The 18,446-nt window shown below is 40.9% G+C and overlaps 1 protein-coding gene across 6 annotated transcripts in view; it reads right to left on the reverse strand.

Annotated features, from left to right (window-relative positions):
- Positions 1–1,254: 1,254 nt before the first annotated feature.
- LOC117521678 (phosphatidylinositol 4-phosphate 5-kinase type-1 gamma-like) overlaps positions 1,255–18,446 on the reverse strand; it is a 40,133-nt gene continuing 22,941 nt past the window's right edge. The window contains exons 15-18 of one of the 6 annotated variants that reach the window (XR_004564017.1): positions 16,851–17,313; positions 14,522–14,556; positions 11,875–11,961; positions 1,255–1,601 (exon numbers count right to left, since the gene is read on the reverse strand). Coding sequence is in view for 4 of the 6 variants with exons in the window: in XM_034183009.1 (XP_034038900.1) it covers positions 7,104–7,339; positions 11,871–11,961; positions 13,252–13,326; positions 16,851–17,313 (865 nt within the window). In the remaining 2 variants the exon portion in view is untranslated. Of the gene's footprint in view, positions 1,602–7,087; positions 7,340–11,870; positions 11,962–13,251; positions 13,327–14,521; positions 14,557–16,850; positions 17,314–18,446 lie in introns of those variants that run through there. The other 5 variants (XM_034183012.1, XM_034183009.1, XR_004564018.1 and 2 more) reach the window with 5 other exon arrangements.

Raw genomic sequence — 18,446 nt, forward strand, 5'->3', positions numbered from 1 at the left:
CCATCTACTGGACAAATTGTGCTAAATAAATAATAAAATACCAAAATTAAAAATCTTGATGTAGTACCATCTTTGTAGGCATGGAATATTTTACAAACACAGATTCAATTAATAATTTTCTTACACAATATAAACTTTATTTCTTTTTTTTTCCCTTTTTTTTTACACAGTAAACAAATACAAACACTGTCGCCTGGAAACAAGGCATGTTCATTTCAGCAGTAATACTATGTTCCAGCAGTTCTTACCACTGCAATCACAAATCCATCCATATTTTTTGGAGGTGCACGATGGAAACAAATGTATTTTATACTTTTCGTGTTGTTCTCTGCAATTATTCATACTTGAATTTTACGCTACAAATCCAGACCATACCAATAATCCAGCCACATGTGGAAGACTACTGCATACAGCCACATGGGTTTTATTACTACCCTGTAAAATGAACTTGTTTATTTTTGCTTTTTCTTACTTTTGTCTCTTATGATTATTGTTCCAGTGTGATTAAAATCCTTTAGGAGAGCTCATACATGCTTATTTCACAGGCTGCAAAAATAAATGGAATTCTCACACCGCTGACAACTTGACAAACTGGCAGAACAACAAAATCTTTTAACGCTCTTGTTTCCCACTCACGCAGCAAACAAGTGCGTAAACACAGAATTACATGCAAGCACACAAATTGTTTTCTTGTTTTTTCCTCTTCCTAAATCCCACACACATATTTATATACTCACAGTAAAATATACTACATGTATTTCAGAGTACTTAAAATATAAATCAAAAAAGTACCATGTGTTTAAAAAATAAAAAATCTGGAGCTACTTATTTGATAAGGCATTTTAAACACAAATCTGATCAGATCCATTTTTGTCTACAGTGGACCACCACGCTTTATGGAGAAAAATAAAACAGAACATTGTGCACATTACAAAACGGACCAAAATTAAATTAAAAACAAATTTCTTAACATCGGCCGTTGCATTGCACATTGATAATAAATAAAAGTGTATATACATTTTCAATAAAACAAACATCTCCACAACTCACATTTAAAAAAAAAAAAACCTCAGACCACCTGATATCTAAATGTTAAGCATGACTGAAAAAGATAAATTAATAACTCATTTGTCCCTGCATTGCATAGCCAGAGCTGAGACACTCATGAACACTAAAAAGTTCCAAAACAGATGACATAACGGCAACAATACCAGACTTGAAAGTACAATTTTTCATTCACAGTGTTATTTCTTTCAACCTCAGCTGAGTGTAATGTCTTATTTTGCTTCTTTTCTTTGCTTGGTATCCATTAGATTGCTCAGAAATCATTCCTGGGTGGTTTTCTTGCATAATATTTCCACACTAATCTTTATCTGTGTGTTGAAGTGCATGAAGACGTGTCATGTGCATAAATGCTTTTGTGTTAATTTTAACTCTGTGCGCTTTCTTTGCTCTGTCAAACATTTCCGCATGCAGCTGGCGTCGCCATCACTCATGAAATGTCACATTTCCATCGCATCCTAGTGGCTTTAAGCATCGTCATAGTTCTCCGCATAGAGGACGATGTCCTCTTCCATCACTGTGGACTTCAAGGAGGCCTACTGAGGGAGCAGAGAGATGTGAGAAACATTCAGAGAAGTCAAAAACAACATAATGCAACTTCAAGGGGTCATAAAGAGTCTGAAATTATCCTTTTCTGTTAACCCTCTGGGGTCTGAGAGCATTTTTTGGACGGTTCACTCGCGTGGCATAAATGTTTTATTATTGCTGTTAACCTGCTGTCACCCTGCATCCCACAATCAAGTGCTATGTCTCTTTTTTTCAGGACAACCTGTACTTTCAGAATATATATATGCTATAGTGGCATTTTTATAATGGGAATAAAGGTTTACAATCAGAAATAAGAAAGGAAAAAATAAAGTAGCAAATAATTTTCACACACATTTATTCAAAACACACAGTAAACTATAATAAACAACTGCTTTGACACTTTATAAAGGTAGTTTGAGGTCTTGTACAAAGAGAATTTACAAAATAAATGTTCTAACAAAAAACACAAATGTACATTTTGAACAATACAAAATGGTCCATGCATTTTGTTCGTCTTTATGCCACATCTCAAAGCAATTTCTGTCTGCTATTACACAAAGGCTTACAACACAAACTTTTTAATTCTATGGAGTTGACTCCCTCTTGGATTGCTTGCAGTGACACTCTTTGGTCCACCATGTGAGGTTGTATGAGACCCTCTTATGCTGATCACTTCATTCATATGCGCAACGCTGTGCTTTTACGCATGGAGCCATCGGCCAGAGGGCTGTTCAAAAAGCATTCAAAAAGCATTCACATCCCAAAGAGTAACATATTGCTGCACCTAACAATCTTTGGGATACCATGTGAGACTGCTCTGCCCTACAAATGGATATCGGAAAACCATGTGACGGTGAACCAATTCCAATTGGACACTTACATTGTGCACGTCGTCACACAGCTTCTATGAGGAGTACAAAGATAGTGTATGGATGGCTTGAAAGTTCGCGGAGTTAACTTTTCAGCCAAAAAAAAAAAAAAAAAAAACTACGTTTCTATCTCATATCATTAAAAAGTTATTTATAATTTAATAAAACTTGTACTCGGCCGTCATATACGACCCCAGAGGGTTAAATATGCTTTGGGTGTTATGTTAAATATCGTTAAAGTGTCCCAAAAGTACACATCCCTGACTTTAACAGAAATATAGGCATGAAACTGCTCTTTTTAGACTTATGTGACCTATGTCACAAACATCCATATTTGGAATCCCACTTCCTCCATGCAACATGCGAAACACACACAGTCTGTGAGAGAGAGAGTCAAAGGACTTTATCTTCAACACGGTGCACTGCTAGTTTCCACCCAAAGCAGCTGTCATTTCTGTGCAAAATGACCCCACAACCTTAAAATCACTATACAGGTTAGACCTGAAACACACAGCGAGCATCACACTCGCATTATGGCTGTGCTGCGTGTTGATTTTCATTTCACAGATTAAACCTTGCAGAAAGGCAGAGTGAGGGAGACATCCCAGAAGCGTCTGTTGCAGAGCTCTAGATCTGAATTACAAAAATAACCTCAAAAGACAAAGTGGATGATGAGTCTACATGTACAGTGGGGAAAATAAATATTTGACCCCCTGTCAGTTTTGCAGGTTTTCCCACCTACAAAGAATGGAGAGGTCTGTGATTTTTAGCGTAGATATACTTCAACTGTGCGAGACAGAATCTAAAAAAAAAAAAACATCCAGAAAATCACATTGTATGATTTTTAAATAATTAATTTGCATTTTATTGCATAAAATAAGTATTTGACCCCTACCAACCAGCAAGAATTGTGGCTCTCACAGACCTGTTAATTTTTCTTTAAGAAGCCCTCTTATTCTGCACTCTTTACTTGTATTAATTGCACCTGTTTGAACTTGTTACCTGGATAAAAGACACCTGTTCACACACTCAGTCAATCACACTCCAACCTGTCCACCATAGCCAAGACCAAAGAGCTGTCTAAGGACACCAGGGACAAAACTGTAGACCTGCACAAGGCTGGGATGGACTACAGGACAACAGGCAAACAGCTTGGTAGAAGAAAGAAAGAAAGTGAAAGTGGAAGAACCACAAGATGACTGTCAATCTCCCTCAGTCTGGGATTCTATGCAAGATCTCACTTTGTGGGGTAAGGATGATTCTGAGAAAGCTCAGAACTACACAGGAGGTCCTGGTCAATGACCTGAAGAGAGCTAGGACCACAGTCAAAAGATTACATTAGTAACACATGATGCTGTCGTGATTTAAAATCCTACAGGGCAGCAAGGTCCCCCTGCTCAAGCCAGCACATGTCCAGGCCCATTTGAAGTTCACCAGTGACCATCTGGATGATCCAGAGGAGGCATGGGAGAAGGTCATGTGGTCAGATGAGACCAAAATAGAGCTTTCTGGAATCAACTCCACTTACCATGTTTAGAGGATGAGAACAACCCCAAGAAAACCATCCCAACTGTGAAGCATGGGGGTGGAAACATCATACTCTGGGGGTGCTCTTCTGCAAAGGGGACAGGACGACTAAACCGTATTGAAGGGAGGATGGATGGGGTCATGTATTGAGAGATTTTGGCAAACAACCTCCTTCCCTCAGTAAGAGCATTGAAGATGGGTCATGGCTGGGTCTTCCAGCATGACAATGACCCCAAACACACAGACAGGGAAACTAAGGAGGGGCTCCGTAAGAAGCATTTCAAGGTCCTGGAGTGTCCTGGCCAGTCTCCAGACTTGAACTCAATAGAAAATCTTTGGAGGGAGCTGAAACTCAAAACCTGAAAGATTTGGAGAAGATCTGTGTGGAGGAGTGGACGAAAATCCCTGCTGCAGTGTGTGAAAACCTGGTGAAAAACTACAGGAAACATTTGACCTTGGTAATGACAGACAAATGTTTCTGTACCAATTGTTAAGCTCTGTTTTTCTAGGGGGTCAAATACTTATTTTATGCAATAAAATGCAAATTAATTATTTAAAAATCATACAATGTGATTTTCTGGATTTTTTTTTTTTTAGATTCTGTCTCTCACAGTTGACGTGTACCTACAATAAAAATTACAGACATCTACATTCTTTGTAGGTGGGAAAACCTGCAAAACTGACAGGGGGTCAAATACTTATTTTCCCCACTGTAGTTTGTCACATTTACGAGGGCTGTCCATAAAGTTTAGGTCCTTTTTATTTTTTTCAAAAACTATATGGATTTAATTCATATGTTTTTACGTCAGACATGCTTGAACCCTCGTGCGCATGCGTGAGTTTTTCCACGCCTGTCGGTGACGTCATTCACCTGTGAGCACTCCTTGTGGGAGGAGTCGTCCAGCCCCCTTGTCGGAATTCCTTTGTCTGAGAAGTTGCTGAGAGACTGCCGCTTTGTTTGATCAAAATTTTTTCTAAACCTGTGAGACACATCAAAGTGGACACGGTTCGAAAAATTAAGCTGGCTTTCTGTGAAAATTTTAACGGCTGATGAGAGATTTTGAGGTGATACTGTCGCCTTAAGGACTTCCCACGGTGCGAGACGTCGCGCAGCGCTCCCAGGCGCCGTCGTCAGCCTGTTTCAAGCTGAAAACCTCCACATTTCAGGCTCTATTGATCCAGGACGTCGTGAGAGAACAGAGAAGTTTCAGAAGTCGGTTTCAGCATTTTATCCGGATATTCCACTGTTAAAGGAGATTTTTTTAATGAAAGACGTGCAGACGGGTCCGCGCGTCGGGACGCAGCCGGCGCGGTGCAGCAGCACAGGAAAAACACCTCCGTGTTGATAACCATTTGTAAAATCCAGGCGGCTTTTGATGGCTTTCAGTGGAGTGAGTATATGAGAAATTGTTTAACAGCTGGACATGTTCCAACTTGTCCTTCAGGCTTCCAACAGAGGTGTCTTTCCAGTGGCGGAGCGTCGCGGTGGCTGCGAGCCGACGCTGCAATCCGCCCGCACGTCTTTCATTAAAAAAATTTCCTTTAACAGTGGAATATCCGGATAAAATGCTGAAACCGACTTCTTCTGAAACTTCTCTGTTCTCTCACGACGTCCTGGATCAATAGAGCCTGAAATGTGGAGGTTTTCAGCTTGAAACAGGCTGACGACGGCGGCTGAGAGCGCTGCACGACGTCTCGCTCCGTGGGAAGTCCTTAAAGCGACAGTATCACCTCAAAATCTCTCATCAGCCGTTAAAATTTTCACCGAAAACCAGCTTAATTTTTCGAACCGTGTCCACTTCGATGTGTCTCACAGGTTTAGAAAAAATTTTGATCAAACAAAGCGCCAGTCTCTCAGCAACTTCTCAGACAAAGGAATTCCGATGAGGGGCTGGACGACTCCTCCCACAAGGAGTGCTCACAGGCAAATGACGTCACCGACAGGCGTGGAAAAACTCACGCATGCGCACGAGGGTTCAAGCATGTCTGACATAAAAACATATGAATGAAATCCATATAGTTTTTGAAAAAAATAAAAAGGACCTATACTTTATGGACAGCCCTCGTATATATTAAAATGTTGAACACGAGGTGCTTTCAGGCAGGTGCTGTCGGGTGCACAGCTCTACCTGTTGAGCCAGTCTCTAAGAAAAAAAGTGTCTGCGGCTCTGCGTGCAAGACAATCCCAAACTGAAAGCACGCTGTAAAATAAAAAATTGACTTTCCTTTTGTTGTCTGTGTGGTATTTTTGTTTCCTTCTCCTACCTGGGCATTTGCTTCTGTTTGAGAGGGCGACTGCCGCAGGTATGAGGAAGTTTGGCTTCCTTATGGCAGCACAGTATTAAAATAGTCTCGGCTGTCAGCATTGAAGAATGTAGCTTGGTTGTAGGGGAGAACGCTGGACACGATAAAATGCTTTCTGTATGAATGGGGCCATTGTGTTATTCCTTGAAATGGTGGATTTGGCAAATGACATGGTTGAAAAGGCAATGGGGACCAATGAAGTTTTCATTCTAATGTTTGCCTTTTATTCATGATTATATCCTTCCTCAAGATTTATCCCACTATGGTAAATTGGTGTTGCCTATTAGGGCTGTTCATGTTATATAGTGAAAAAATAAAAGTTGTGAGAGAATTCGGGCCACGTTTTTGTTCCACTTGGGGTTTTATAGGTGCAGACCAAATTTGAACTCAATCAGATAAGATTTACAGGTCCCCCAGAGTGACACATTTTCCTCTCCCTCTGCTGGTAAGGCAACGTCACCCTAACGGGAGAAGACTCCGATGCCATTATTTTTCTTTAACAGGTACATGTGAAGGCTTCTAATCACAAAAAGTGGTGGTTGATTGGTCACCCAGAGGAGAACATTTACTGGAATTAATGGATTACTATACATTGCTTGTTTGGGGAAAATTGTTGCTTTGTGAGAGACCCTAAACAATGTCCGATTACAATAAAATTTGGCACAGATCTTTTATTTTATTAGTGGAACAAGAACAACATGTGGCCCAAAAGATTTTGTAACATTTGACATTTTGAACAGGTCTATTGCCTATTGAAACATGTCATGTCTATTTAGCTTTTTGGTTTCATGATTTCAGAATGGTGACAGTGATTTAGATTTGACCTTGAATGTGAAAGCAGATGATTTTAGTTATGAGGTGTACACCACTGCTAATGTGATGAACTGCTTCAGATGCAAACAAATTGGACATTTTATACACAATTGTCCCATCAACTGTGTTAATTAACACAGTAAATCTAAACCCTTCGGCACTCACCACGTAGCAGTGTGCATCCAGACACGCCTCAAGTGTAGCTGTGTCATTGTGCAACTCTTCTATACATCTTCCTTCAGAGACGGCGCAAACAACAGGCAAAAAACCCCAAAACAAAACTAATTTCTTTGCAGCACTTCAGTGTCTATGAAGCATTTTTGCCCCAAATTTTAAGACACCAGGGCCCTCACTTATCAAACTGTGCACAGAAAAGGCTGTAAGTGCTATCATGCGAACAAAATTTACTACAAGTACAACAGGCGGACGTCCTTCATATACACATCACTAATTATCAGCTGTAGATAAATCTTACATGTTTTAATGCTCGTGCACGTTAATGGTCATCCCCATTCAGAAACACCCTTATTTAATTGTGTATGGTAACAAAACATTGGTCTTGCAATGTTCTCTTGGCTGTTTTTCCAGAGAGGACCACAGCCAAGAGAGCAAAGAAAATCATATTTTGTGAAACAGCGATGTGGACACAGCAGAGAGATGAAAAGTATGCAAAATAAAGACAATAATCATGCAGTGCATTTGGAAAACATTCATGGCGCTTCACTTATTCCACATTTTGTAATGTTACAGCCTTATTCCTTAATCCAAAATGGAGTACATTCATTTTTTCCCCTTAAAATTCTCCTCACAACACCCCATAATGACAACATTAAAAAAGTTTTTTTTAAAAGGTATTCACACCCTTTGCTCAATACTTTGTTGATGTCCCCTTAGCAGCAATTACAGGCTCAAGTCTCTCCCCCCCGCCCCTTGTCTGCATATATATTAATGGTAAATGCCACACTGCCATTTCTTGAATACGATGCCACAAGTTTGGCTCATCTATCTATGGGCAGTTATGGCCATTCCTCTTTGCAGCACCTCTCAAGCTCCATCAGGTTGGATGGGGAGAATCGGTACACAGCCATTTTCAGATCTCTCCAGAGATGTTCAACGAGATTCAGGTCTGGGCTCTGGCGGGCCACTCAAGGACATTCACAGAGTTGTCCTGAAGCCACGTCTTTGATATCTTGCCTATGCTTAGAGTCATTGTCCTGCTGAAAGATGAACCATCACCCCAGTCTGAGGTCAAGAGCACTCTGAAGCAGGTTTTCATCCAGGATGTCTCTGTACATCGCTGTATTTATCTTTCCCTCAATCCTGACTAGTCTCCCAGTTCCTGCCACTGAAAAACATCCCCACAGAATGATGCTGCCACCACCATGCTGCCTGGTTTCCTCCAAACATGACGCCTGGCATTCACGCCAGAAAGTTCGATCTTTGTCTCATTATACCAGAGAATTTTGTTTCTCATGATCTGAGAGTCCTGCAGGTGCCTTTTGGCAAACTCCAGGCAGGCTGCCATGTGCCTTTTACTAAGGAGTGGCTTCTGTCTGGCCACTCTACCATACAGGCCTGATTGGTGGATTGCTGCAGAGATGGTTGTCCTTCTGGAAGGTTCTCCTCTCTCCACAGAGGAATGCTGGAGCTCTGATAGAGTGACCATCAGGTTCTTGGTCACATCTCTGACTAAGGCCTTTCTCCCCCAGTCACTCAGTTTAGATGTGCAGCCAGCTCTAGGAAGAGTCCTGGTGGACCTGAACTTCTTCCATTTACAGATGATGGAGGCCACTGTGCAGATTGGGACTTCTAAGGCAACAGAAATGTTTCTGTACCCTTCTGCAGATTTGTGCCTCCACACAATTCTGTCTCGGAGGTCTACAGACAATTCCTTTGACTTCATGCTTGGTTTGTGCTCTGACATGCACTGTCAACTGTGGGATCTTATATGTAGACAGGTGTGCACCTTTGCAAATCATGTCCAATCAACTGAATTTGCCCCAGGTAGACTCCAATTAAGCTGTGGACTTGCATCTCCAATTAGTTCCAAAATGCTGCTGCCAGACTTCTCACAGGAAGCAGAAAGTTTGACCATATTACACCTATTTTGGCGTCTCTTCACTGGCTTCCTGTCCCTGTGAGATCAGATTTTAAGGTTCTGTTACTAACCTATAAAATTATTTACAGACTAGCCCCTCCCTATTTAGCTGACCTACTTAAACCCTACGTACCGGCCCGGGCTCTGCATTCTCAGGGTGCAGGACTACTCTGTGTTCCTAGAGTGAATAAAAAGTCTGCGGGTCATAGACCTTTCTTTTATCGTGCCCCTGTTCTATGGAATGATCTCCCTGCATCAATAAAACAGTCAGATTCTGTAGAGACTTTCAAGTCCAGACTTAAGATAAACTTATTCTCCCTTTCGTATGGCTAGCATACTGGCATAGTATGGTACTATACTTTCTACCCTTTTAAATTAATTTTATTAATAAACAGAGCGTGCCGCGGCCTCAACTTTATCTAAAGTATGGGTCTTTTAGTGAAACTGCCGGCTTGTAGCTGACGATCACCTTATTATTTCTTCTGTTTTTCTTGTTGCTAAATTCTGATCAATTATATTGTATTTGTTGTCTTTCTGCTGCCTGATTCAGTTTTTTCTCTCTCTCTCTCTCTCTCTCTCTCTCTCTCTCTCTCTCTGTTTAAGGTGCAGCTCCATCCAGAGACGGGAGTGGGTGTTTTTCTTCTGCAGGCCTCCCGTCTTGTGCACCAGCATGGATTCCCAAAATCTCCCAAAATTTCTTGTATTGTCTATTTTGTCTGTAGCATGGCCCAAGCAGAGGTCTGCTTGAGGTTTCTACCTCAAATCATCAGAGAGAGTTTTTTCCTTACTACTGTCACCTGTGTGTTTGCTCTTGGGGTTGGTAAGGTTAGACCTTACTCCTGTGAAGTGTGTTGAGGCAACTTTGTTGTGATATGGCGCTATATAAACAAAAATAAATTGAAATTGCTGTAGAAACATCTCAAGGATGATTAGTGGAAACAGGATGCACCTGAGCTCAATTTTGAGCTTCATGGCAAAAGCTGTGAATACTTATGTACATGTAATTTCTTAGTTTTTGAGGGTTTTTTTGTTTGTTTGTTTGTTTTCAATAGATTTGCAAAAATCTAAAAAATAAAATAAAATAATTTAAACTTTGTCATTGTGATGTATTATGTGTAGAATCTGAGGAAAAAAAATGAATTTCATTTTGGAATAACACTGTAACATAACAAAATGCAGAAGAAGTGACAAAAAAAGTGAAGCGCTGTGGCCCAGTCCACTTATTTTTTAAGCCCACCACAGGCACCAACCATTCACTTATGGTGTCACGTTGTTTCTTAATTTAGACATCAAAATGATTTATGGACATAATTTTAACAAGCTGTAAGAAACTTCAATGCGCTCACCACAACAGATAGCATAGAACTTTGCAATTAGTAGAGTTGTGTCACAGCATGACTGGCAGAGAAAAGGGATTAGTTGAGTATTTAAATATTTTGTTCCTTGGTCTCCCATGGATTTCGGGCTCTGATGGATAGATGATGTCACATTTCCACGGCAGCACAGAGAGCTCCATTTACCAGATGGATTTTCCTGGTTTAATGACATACAGTATATTCGCTGGGGGAAGGTGGATTTGAGTGGAGTTTGCTGTAGTCTGAAAGCATGATGTCATATTTCCTCACTGTTCATGCTCTGTCCTCACAGTGAGGACATCAAACAACTCCGCTGCACGTCCTCGCCAAGAGAGAGAGAAAGAGAGAGAGAGAGAGAGAGAAAAAGAGAGAGCGCCACATTAAAAAAAAGATTAAAAACCACAGCACTCTCTGACCTGGAACATTTGCGTCAGGTGCTCTACGCTCATGTTGAATTGACATCCCACACCAGAGCTTTGTCTAATCAGGAGCCCAGAATGAAACATTGGACATCTGCAGGATTTTAAAGCAGACGACAAAATGATAAACAAATGTGCAGGCAGCAGGAAAGCTCACTGCCTGTTCTCCGCTTAAAGATTTGAACACGCACAAACCTTTTGACAGACTCTGTGGTCATTTGCTGACAAGGAACTCATTTTTGCAGATGGGAAAAGGACTTTTGTCAGACAAAAACAGACACAAACAGACAGTATCAGCAACTCATACATTTCCTTAATCAGTCATGGTGGAGACAATTATTTTTTGGTATATTTTTTTCCCAGAATGCTCTGTGCTCCTGTGACATCATCAGATTCTATCAAGCTAAAAATCTTTTCTTTTGAAATCTGAGCAGAAAAAAATAACATGGTCACATTTGTAACATAACATTGCAGGACAGAAGCTATTTTCTTTATTCCTTGTACTAGCACATGGAGATGGAAGTGCTTGTTGATGGTCAAAAGCTACTGTTTAGTTCACACAGGTGTCTTTTGTAGGTTTTATCACCAATGACGCTACACGTCTGTTTCCGACCCGGTAAAAATTTGAGGATATAAATATTTGTAGATGGGGTTGAATGCTCTTGCAGTTTCCCCGTCCTACCAGTAGATGCTGGGCATATATTTAGACACTTTTGTAAGTCCAAGTTGATAAATTCCATATTTTGTATGTACGTGTTTGTACACACGGTTTAAGTACAAATCTGTGCGTATAAACCACTGATAACGAGGCTCCTGGTGAGCCACATTAAGTTGAGTGTAATAATGTGTGTACTGTAGAACTCCTTTAAAGATAAAACACGACTGAACTGTGCACTTACTGTCTCATTGCCGTTGTCAGAGCCTCTTCTGGACTCTGAGACATAGTGCAGAGGTGAGTACACCCAGCTCCGGTCGTCCTGAGTCTCCTGTTTCCCGGCAGTGCCAGCAAGGCGCAAAAGAGAGACAGCAGAAATAAGAACAATGCTGGGAAAAGACATTTTTATAAAGATATTCAGCTGGAAAGCTTAAAGCCGTATTATGCAGTGTTGCCTCTTGATGACTCCAAAGGATCACAAAATAAAATTAATGTTTAAAGGTGCCGGTAGTAACAAAATACAGAGTCTCAGTTCAAATTTTGGGGAAAGAAATGGTGAAATAAAGAAAATAAAGAAATTTTATTCATTAACACATGCAAAGTGCAGCTTTAATGAAGGAGTGACTGTCAGCATCATGAGTTGATTTCATTCCAAACAAGCACCATCACCAATCAGGCCATCAGCTGATTACAGCGGCTACCGCTAAAAGCACAATGCCGCTACAAGCTCCTTACCCAATGACTACAATTACAATTCGCCCTATTGACGTATCCCATAATCCCTTGCATGCCAGAGAGTCACTGCAGTCAACAACATATAGAGAATCAACACTATGACAGTTGTAAATTAATATTATACTACAAAAATGTATTTTTTTATGCTTTACGTCACGTTAATAAGAGACTGCAAATACCCTGAAATACCCTGAAAAAATACCCTGAAAACTTGCTAAAACAATTATAACAAATAATCCGTGTCTGTTACGTTTAATCTGCGTGGAATTTAATAAACGCAAACCAAATTTAAGACGTTACATATATATTAGTCTGGAACAAAGAGGACAAACAGTGTTGTAAAGAACAATAATCAAGACGTTAAAGAGCAAACTTCACTTTCCCCCAGAACGACATGATCAGGAAGCAAGTGTAGCTCACAGCAGCTCCCACTGAAAATAACGGAGACAGCCTGTGATTTTCGCAAGTTTACATAAAATAAACAGTAACAACGTCTATAAACCCAGAGAATATATTCATGAGAGTTTAAGGCACAATATAAAAATAGTTTTATGTTGCGATGTGTTGTGAATGGTGTTGTCTGTGTGCAGCAGTTAAAGTGCAGCGTGATCAATGCAGTTCTCAATGTTACTGAGATCTCACAGCGCAGCGACCTCGCCAAGGTTTTACAGGATTTGAAACGTCAATAGGGCAAATACCCTCTGACATTTACTGCCACCTGTTTACAGAACGGTGAATGTTCCACTAAACTACAGCTTTAATTCACAACACCTCTGTGAACATCCAGAAGCTATAGTGTGTACCAGTGTTACAGTTTTGCATGGGAACGTAGCACATTGAATTTGCTACCATAACATAATGACTAACAACCTCTGTGATGACTTACATTGTAACTCGAGCTAGAGTTTATCTTACGACGGCCAAGAACTGGCGAATACACCCAGTATCTGCCATCCGCGTACTAAAGAATGAAAGATTGGATACATACAGATGAACACACAAATTCATGTAATGTGTGCACAGGAACATGAATGAATAAATGAATGATTGAACAAAGAGGTCACTGTAAAGCAGAGAAGACAGATCAGAGATGACAAAGGTGATAATGACAGATAAATTAATGCATAGAGGGTATAGATACATAACAAAAAGAAATCAAATTAGATAGTGACATTCGAGCGAGTGCAAAGCCCAATTACTTCAATAGTAACCCTATATGGCACGTTATAGCGACTATTAGCAATGGGTGCTTGAGCAACCTTGATTGTGATGTTCAAGGTCACTCAAAGATAAATACAATGGTACATTTTTAAAGCCCACATTTAACTTCCTACTTAAGTCTAATAGTAATCATGGGCATATCGCATCTGAGTCATGACTTAAAACCCGTAAAAATTTTTCCCCCAAACTATTGCATTTGGCCAAAAAAATTTGACCTTGCATAGTGGCCTTAACCTTTGACCCCTAAATCTGAAATGTTAATGAGTTTATCCATGGGAAAGACTTCACTAATGCACAAAATTTGGTTAAAATTCCTCAATTAGTTTTTGAGATATTTTGTTAATGGACACAGACATACATATACATAGGGGGAAAGAACAAAAGAATTACAATTATTTGTGAGCAGTGAGGTCCCCTCCAAAAGTATTGAAACAATACTGCCAATTCATTTCTTGATGTTGCACACGAAAGACATTTAGGTTTGAGATCACAGACAGCTCTCTCGTCTTCATGGGCAAAATCCAACATTCAGATTTACTAAGGTTTAAAAAAATAATCATTTGAAAGGGCACAAATCAGTCGCATGTTCTAATCACGTGGACAGAGACAAAATATTCAGTTTTTTTAATACATCTGGACCTAAATACAAGGAAATTATAAACCATCTTCTCATATTCATCTTTTGATCTCAAAACCAAATGTGTATAGTATCACAGATTAATCGGCATTGTCATTCACATACTTTGGGAGAGGGCTGTGAATGCATCATGCGTTGCAGGAAAAACAACCCCAGTGCATTTCTGGCATTCTCAAAAGCATGAGCTGTGACTGGGAGCAGCCACGTGCTTGAGAAAAGAAGCATGTTGGACAGCAAGGATAATCCCAAAGCCCAAAGTCAACATGTGTACACACAAACAGCCACTGGCCCCCCTCACTGTCACAGCTCTATCACGCTGTCCTGACTGGGCCACTGCAAGACACCCATCACATCAAAGAAAACACAAGGGAAAACATTATCGGGCTCTCAAGCTTGAAAAGGGCCAACATCAAAAAGACCACTGAAGAGAGCTGCCTGCAGTAAATTCTTAACATCACAGTGTGTATGATTTAGTGTCACCTAGTGGTGAGGTTGCATATTGCATTATGTTATTCCTGATCACGATTTTGTTTCCCTTCACATTTTCACTTCTTCTAAGCTATGACCTTGAGTTTGACCTTCCAAGGTCAACCAAGGTCATATGTGATTTGGCCAGTAAAGAAGTTAAATATGACTTCATGTTAGTTTTTCCACATAAACCATAGACGTGTTTTTAACCAGTTCCTCAAAACACCCATATTCAATAGCTCTATGTACACTCAACAAAAATATAAACGCAACACTTTTGGTTTTGCTCCCATTTTGTATGAGATGAACTCAAAGATCTAAAACTTTTTCCAAATACACAATATCACCATTTCCCTCAAATATTGTTCACAAACCAGTCTAAATCTGTGATAGTGAGCACTTCTCCTTTGCTGAGATAATCCATCCCACCTCACAGGTGTGCCATATCAAGATACTGATTAGACACCATGATTAGTGCACAGGTGTGCCTTAGACTGTCCACAATAAAAGGCCACTCTGAAAGGTGCAGTTTTGTTTTATTGGGGGGGATACCAGTCAGTATCTGGTGTGACCACCATTTGCCTCATGCAGTGCAACACATCTCCTTCGCATAGAGTTGATCAGGTTGTCAATTGTGGCCTGTGGAATGTTGGTCCACTCCTCTTCAATGGCTGTGCGAAGTTGCTGGATATTGGCAGGAACTGGTACACGCTGTCGTATACGCCGGTCCAGAGCATCCCAAACATGCTCAATGGGTGACATGTCCGGTGAGTATGCCGGCCATGCAAGAACTGGGTCATTTTCAGCTTCCAAGAATTGTATACAGATCCTTGCAACATTGGGCCGTGCATTATCCTGCTGCAACATGAGGTGATGTTCTTGGATGTTGGCACAACAATGGGCCTCAGGATCTCGTCACGGTATCTCTGTGCATTCAAATGCCATCAATAAAATGCACCTGTGTTCTTCGTCCATAACAGACGCCTGCCCATACCATAACCCCACCGCCACCATGGGCCACTCGATCCACAACATTGACATCAGAAAACCGCTCACCCACACGACGCCACACACGCTGTCTGCCATCTGCCCTGGACAGTGTGAACCGGGATTCATCCGTGAAGAGAACACCTCTCCAACGTGCCAAACGCCAGCGAATGTGAGCATTTGCCCACTCAAGTCGGTTACGACGACGAACTGGAGTCAGGTCGAGACCCCGATGAGGACGACGAGCATGCAGATGAGCTTCCCTGAGACGGTTTCTGACAGTTTGTGCAGAAATTCTTTGGTTATGCAAACCGATTGTTTCAGCAGCTGTCCGAGTGGCTGGTCTCAGACGATCTTGGAGGTGAACATGCTGGATATGGAGGTCCTGGGCTGGTGTGGTTACACGTGGTCTGCGGTTGTGAGGCTGGTTGGATGTACTGCCAAATTCTCTGAAACGCCTTTGGAGATGGCTTATGGTAGAGAAATGAACATTCAATACACGAGCAACAGCTCTGGTTGACATTCCTGCTGTCAGCATGCCAATTGCACGCTCCCTCAAATCTTGCGACATCTGTGGCATTGTGCTGTGTGATAAACTGCACCTTTCAGAGTGGCCTTTTATAGGGACAGTCTAAGGCACACCTGTGCACTAATCATGGTGTCTAATCAGCATCTTGATATGGCACACCTGTGAGGTGGGATGGATTATCTCAGCAAAGGAGAAGTGCTCACTATCACAGATTTAGACTGGTTTGTGAACAATATTTGAGGGAAATGGTGATACTGTGTATTTGGAAAAAGTTTTAGATCTTTGAGTTCATCTCATACAAAATGGGAGCAAAAACCAAAAGTGTTGCGTTTATATTTTTGTTGAGTGTATAATCATTAGACCAGCATTAGTCACCTTGAATTTTAAGTAGTTTTTCCTCAAAATGAAATGGCTTTTTCTTTGGCAAACCCTCAGTCATTCCACCAACTTTGGTCCAAGCTGGATCAAAACACACAGGGCTGAAAACATTACCACTGTGTGTGGGTGTAAAAATATCTAAAGGCGGGTTTAGTCTGGCAAGACTGAAGGATGTACAGTGTGAGAGTACGATAGAGCGCGTCCTTTCTGTCAGTAAACTGTCTCAGGGTGTTTTCATCAGCCTCAGTAACAAATGTGGACTTACAAAGTAGATGTCAGAAACCTGCACCTCCCCATCCAGAGAGTTGTTGCTGCTGGACACAGTCATTTGATTCTGAGACGTATGCGGCAATTCCTGGACCACGCGAGGGCTTGGAGAGAGGAGGGAGGGGGAGGGGGAGGCGGTGGGGATGTGGGTGGAGGAGTGTGACGATGAGGGGAAGATGGGAGTAAATGCTGAATTGGGCGGTAAGGTGGCGGTTTTTGGAGCTGCTGTGGTCGAGGTGAGGGGTTTGGTGGATGGAGAAATGGATGAAGAAAGAGTGGAAGATGACTGACAACATGGGGCAGTGGCAGAGGAAGAACAGGCCAAGGAAGCAGGAAGAGTGGAAGAAGAATGGGGTGAAAACGGAGCATCACAGGGAGACGTGGATAAAGGAACGGCACAGGACTGATGATCGGGGGGCACGTCTGCCATCTGTGTGAGCTCCGTGCACTTTGGAACTTTGCTGCAAGACACAAAACGACAGACAGAAGACGTGAAGTTAAAGCAGTTTACCAGAAGGCACATGGGAGCACAGACGTTAGACTGTTGTTTAGAAAAGTCATTGTGTGTGCCACGAATGAACCTGAAACTAGTAAAATAGACAGATGTTGTCCTCTGTCCAGCTCCAGTCAAATCTAAAGTTATTATCTGTGTATTGGAAGCTTTTCTCACTAGTCTACTTCCTTGTTTGAAATAAGCCTGTTGGAAGCAAAATGACCACACAGCACCATTTATTACTGATTAGTTCAAATAAATGGCAAATCCACCCAATCACTGTACGCTACATGCCAATGCTTTTCCAAATGATGAAAAATGTAGACCTTGGACAACGTCTGCTTTTTGATTGTTCATAAGAGCCGCCATTATTTGTCAAACTTATACATAAGGTAATTACTGAGAGGTGATGAAATTTTGAAACACTTGACCTTTAAGTTCCATAATTTTTTAGAGAATATCTGTCAAAAATGCATTGTAAAGAGGAAATAACTGTATGCAAGCTGAACCTTTTTTATTTATGTGAAACTCACTTTTTAACACCGTGTTTCCATTGGGAGTATTCAACAATAGATAGGAACTTATTGCAGCACATGTGTGCACCACAGCCTGTGCTGTTACTTAACATAAGGACTTTTAAGTTCCAAAAATAAGCAAGATGGACAAATAAGCATATGTTGGACAACATATTGTATGTTATTTGAAGCAGTTTACAGAAATCATCAGTTAAACACATATTGTTGACGCACAGCAACACAGAAAAGTGAACACTGAATTTAGGCAGGAAACCCTCCATTTGTGGTTTGTATCATCAGAATTGTTAAATTCCAAAAGTAAGCAAGATGAACAAATAAATGTGCATTGGACAACATGCTGGATGTTATATGACAGAGTTTGGACAAATTAAATGGACAGATGGGCATGAATTGCTGGCAGTCACCACTGTAAACAATACAATAAAAACGTAAATTCATTTGATTTTATTGTAAGCTGCTTAATTTGGAATTGCTTTGCAATGCCATCATGTACTTTTATTATTGGTTTTTATTCTTTTATTATTATTGGAGTTGGTTTATGTGCTTTGATTCCTCCAAAAGCTCT

This window comes from Thalassophryne amazonica, chromosome 12, assembly GCF_902500255.1.
Source record: "Thalassophryne amazonica chromosome 12, fThaAma1.1, whole genome shotgun sequence".
Classification (NCBI taxonomy): domain Eukaryota; kingdom Metazoa; phylum Chordata; class Actinopteri; order Batrachoidiformes; family Batrachoididae; genus Thalassophryne; species Thalassophryne amazonica.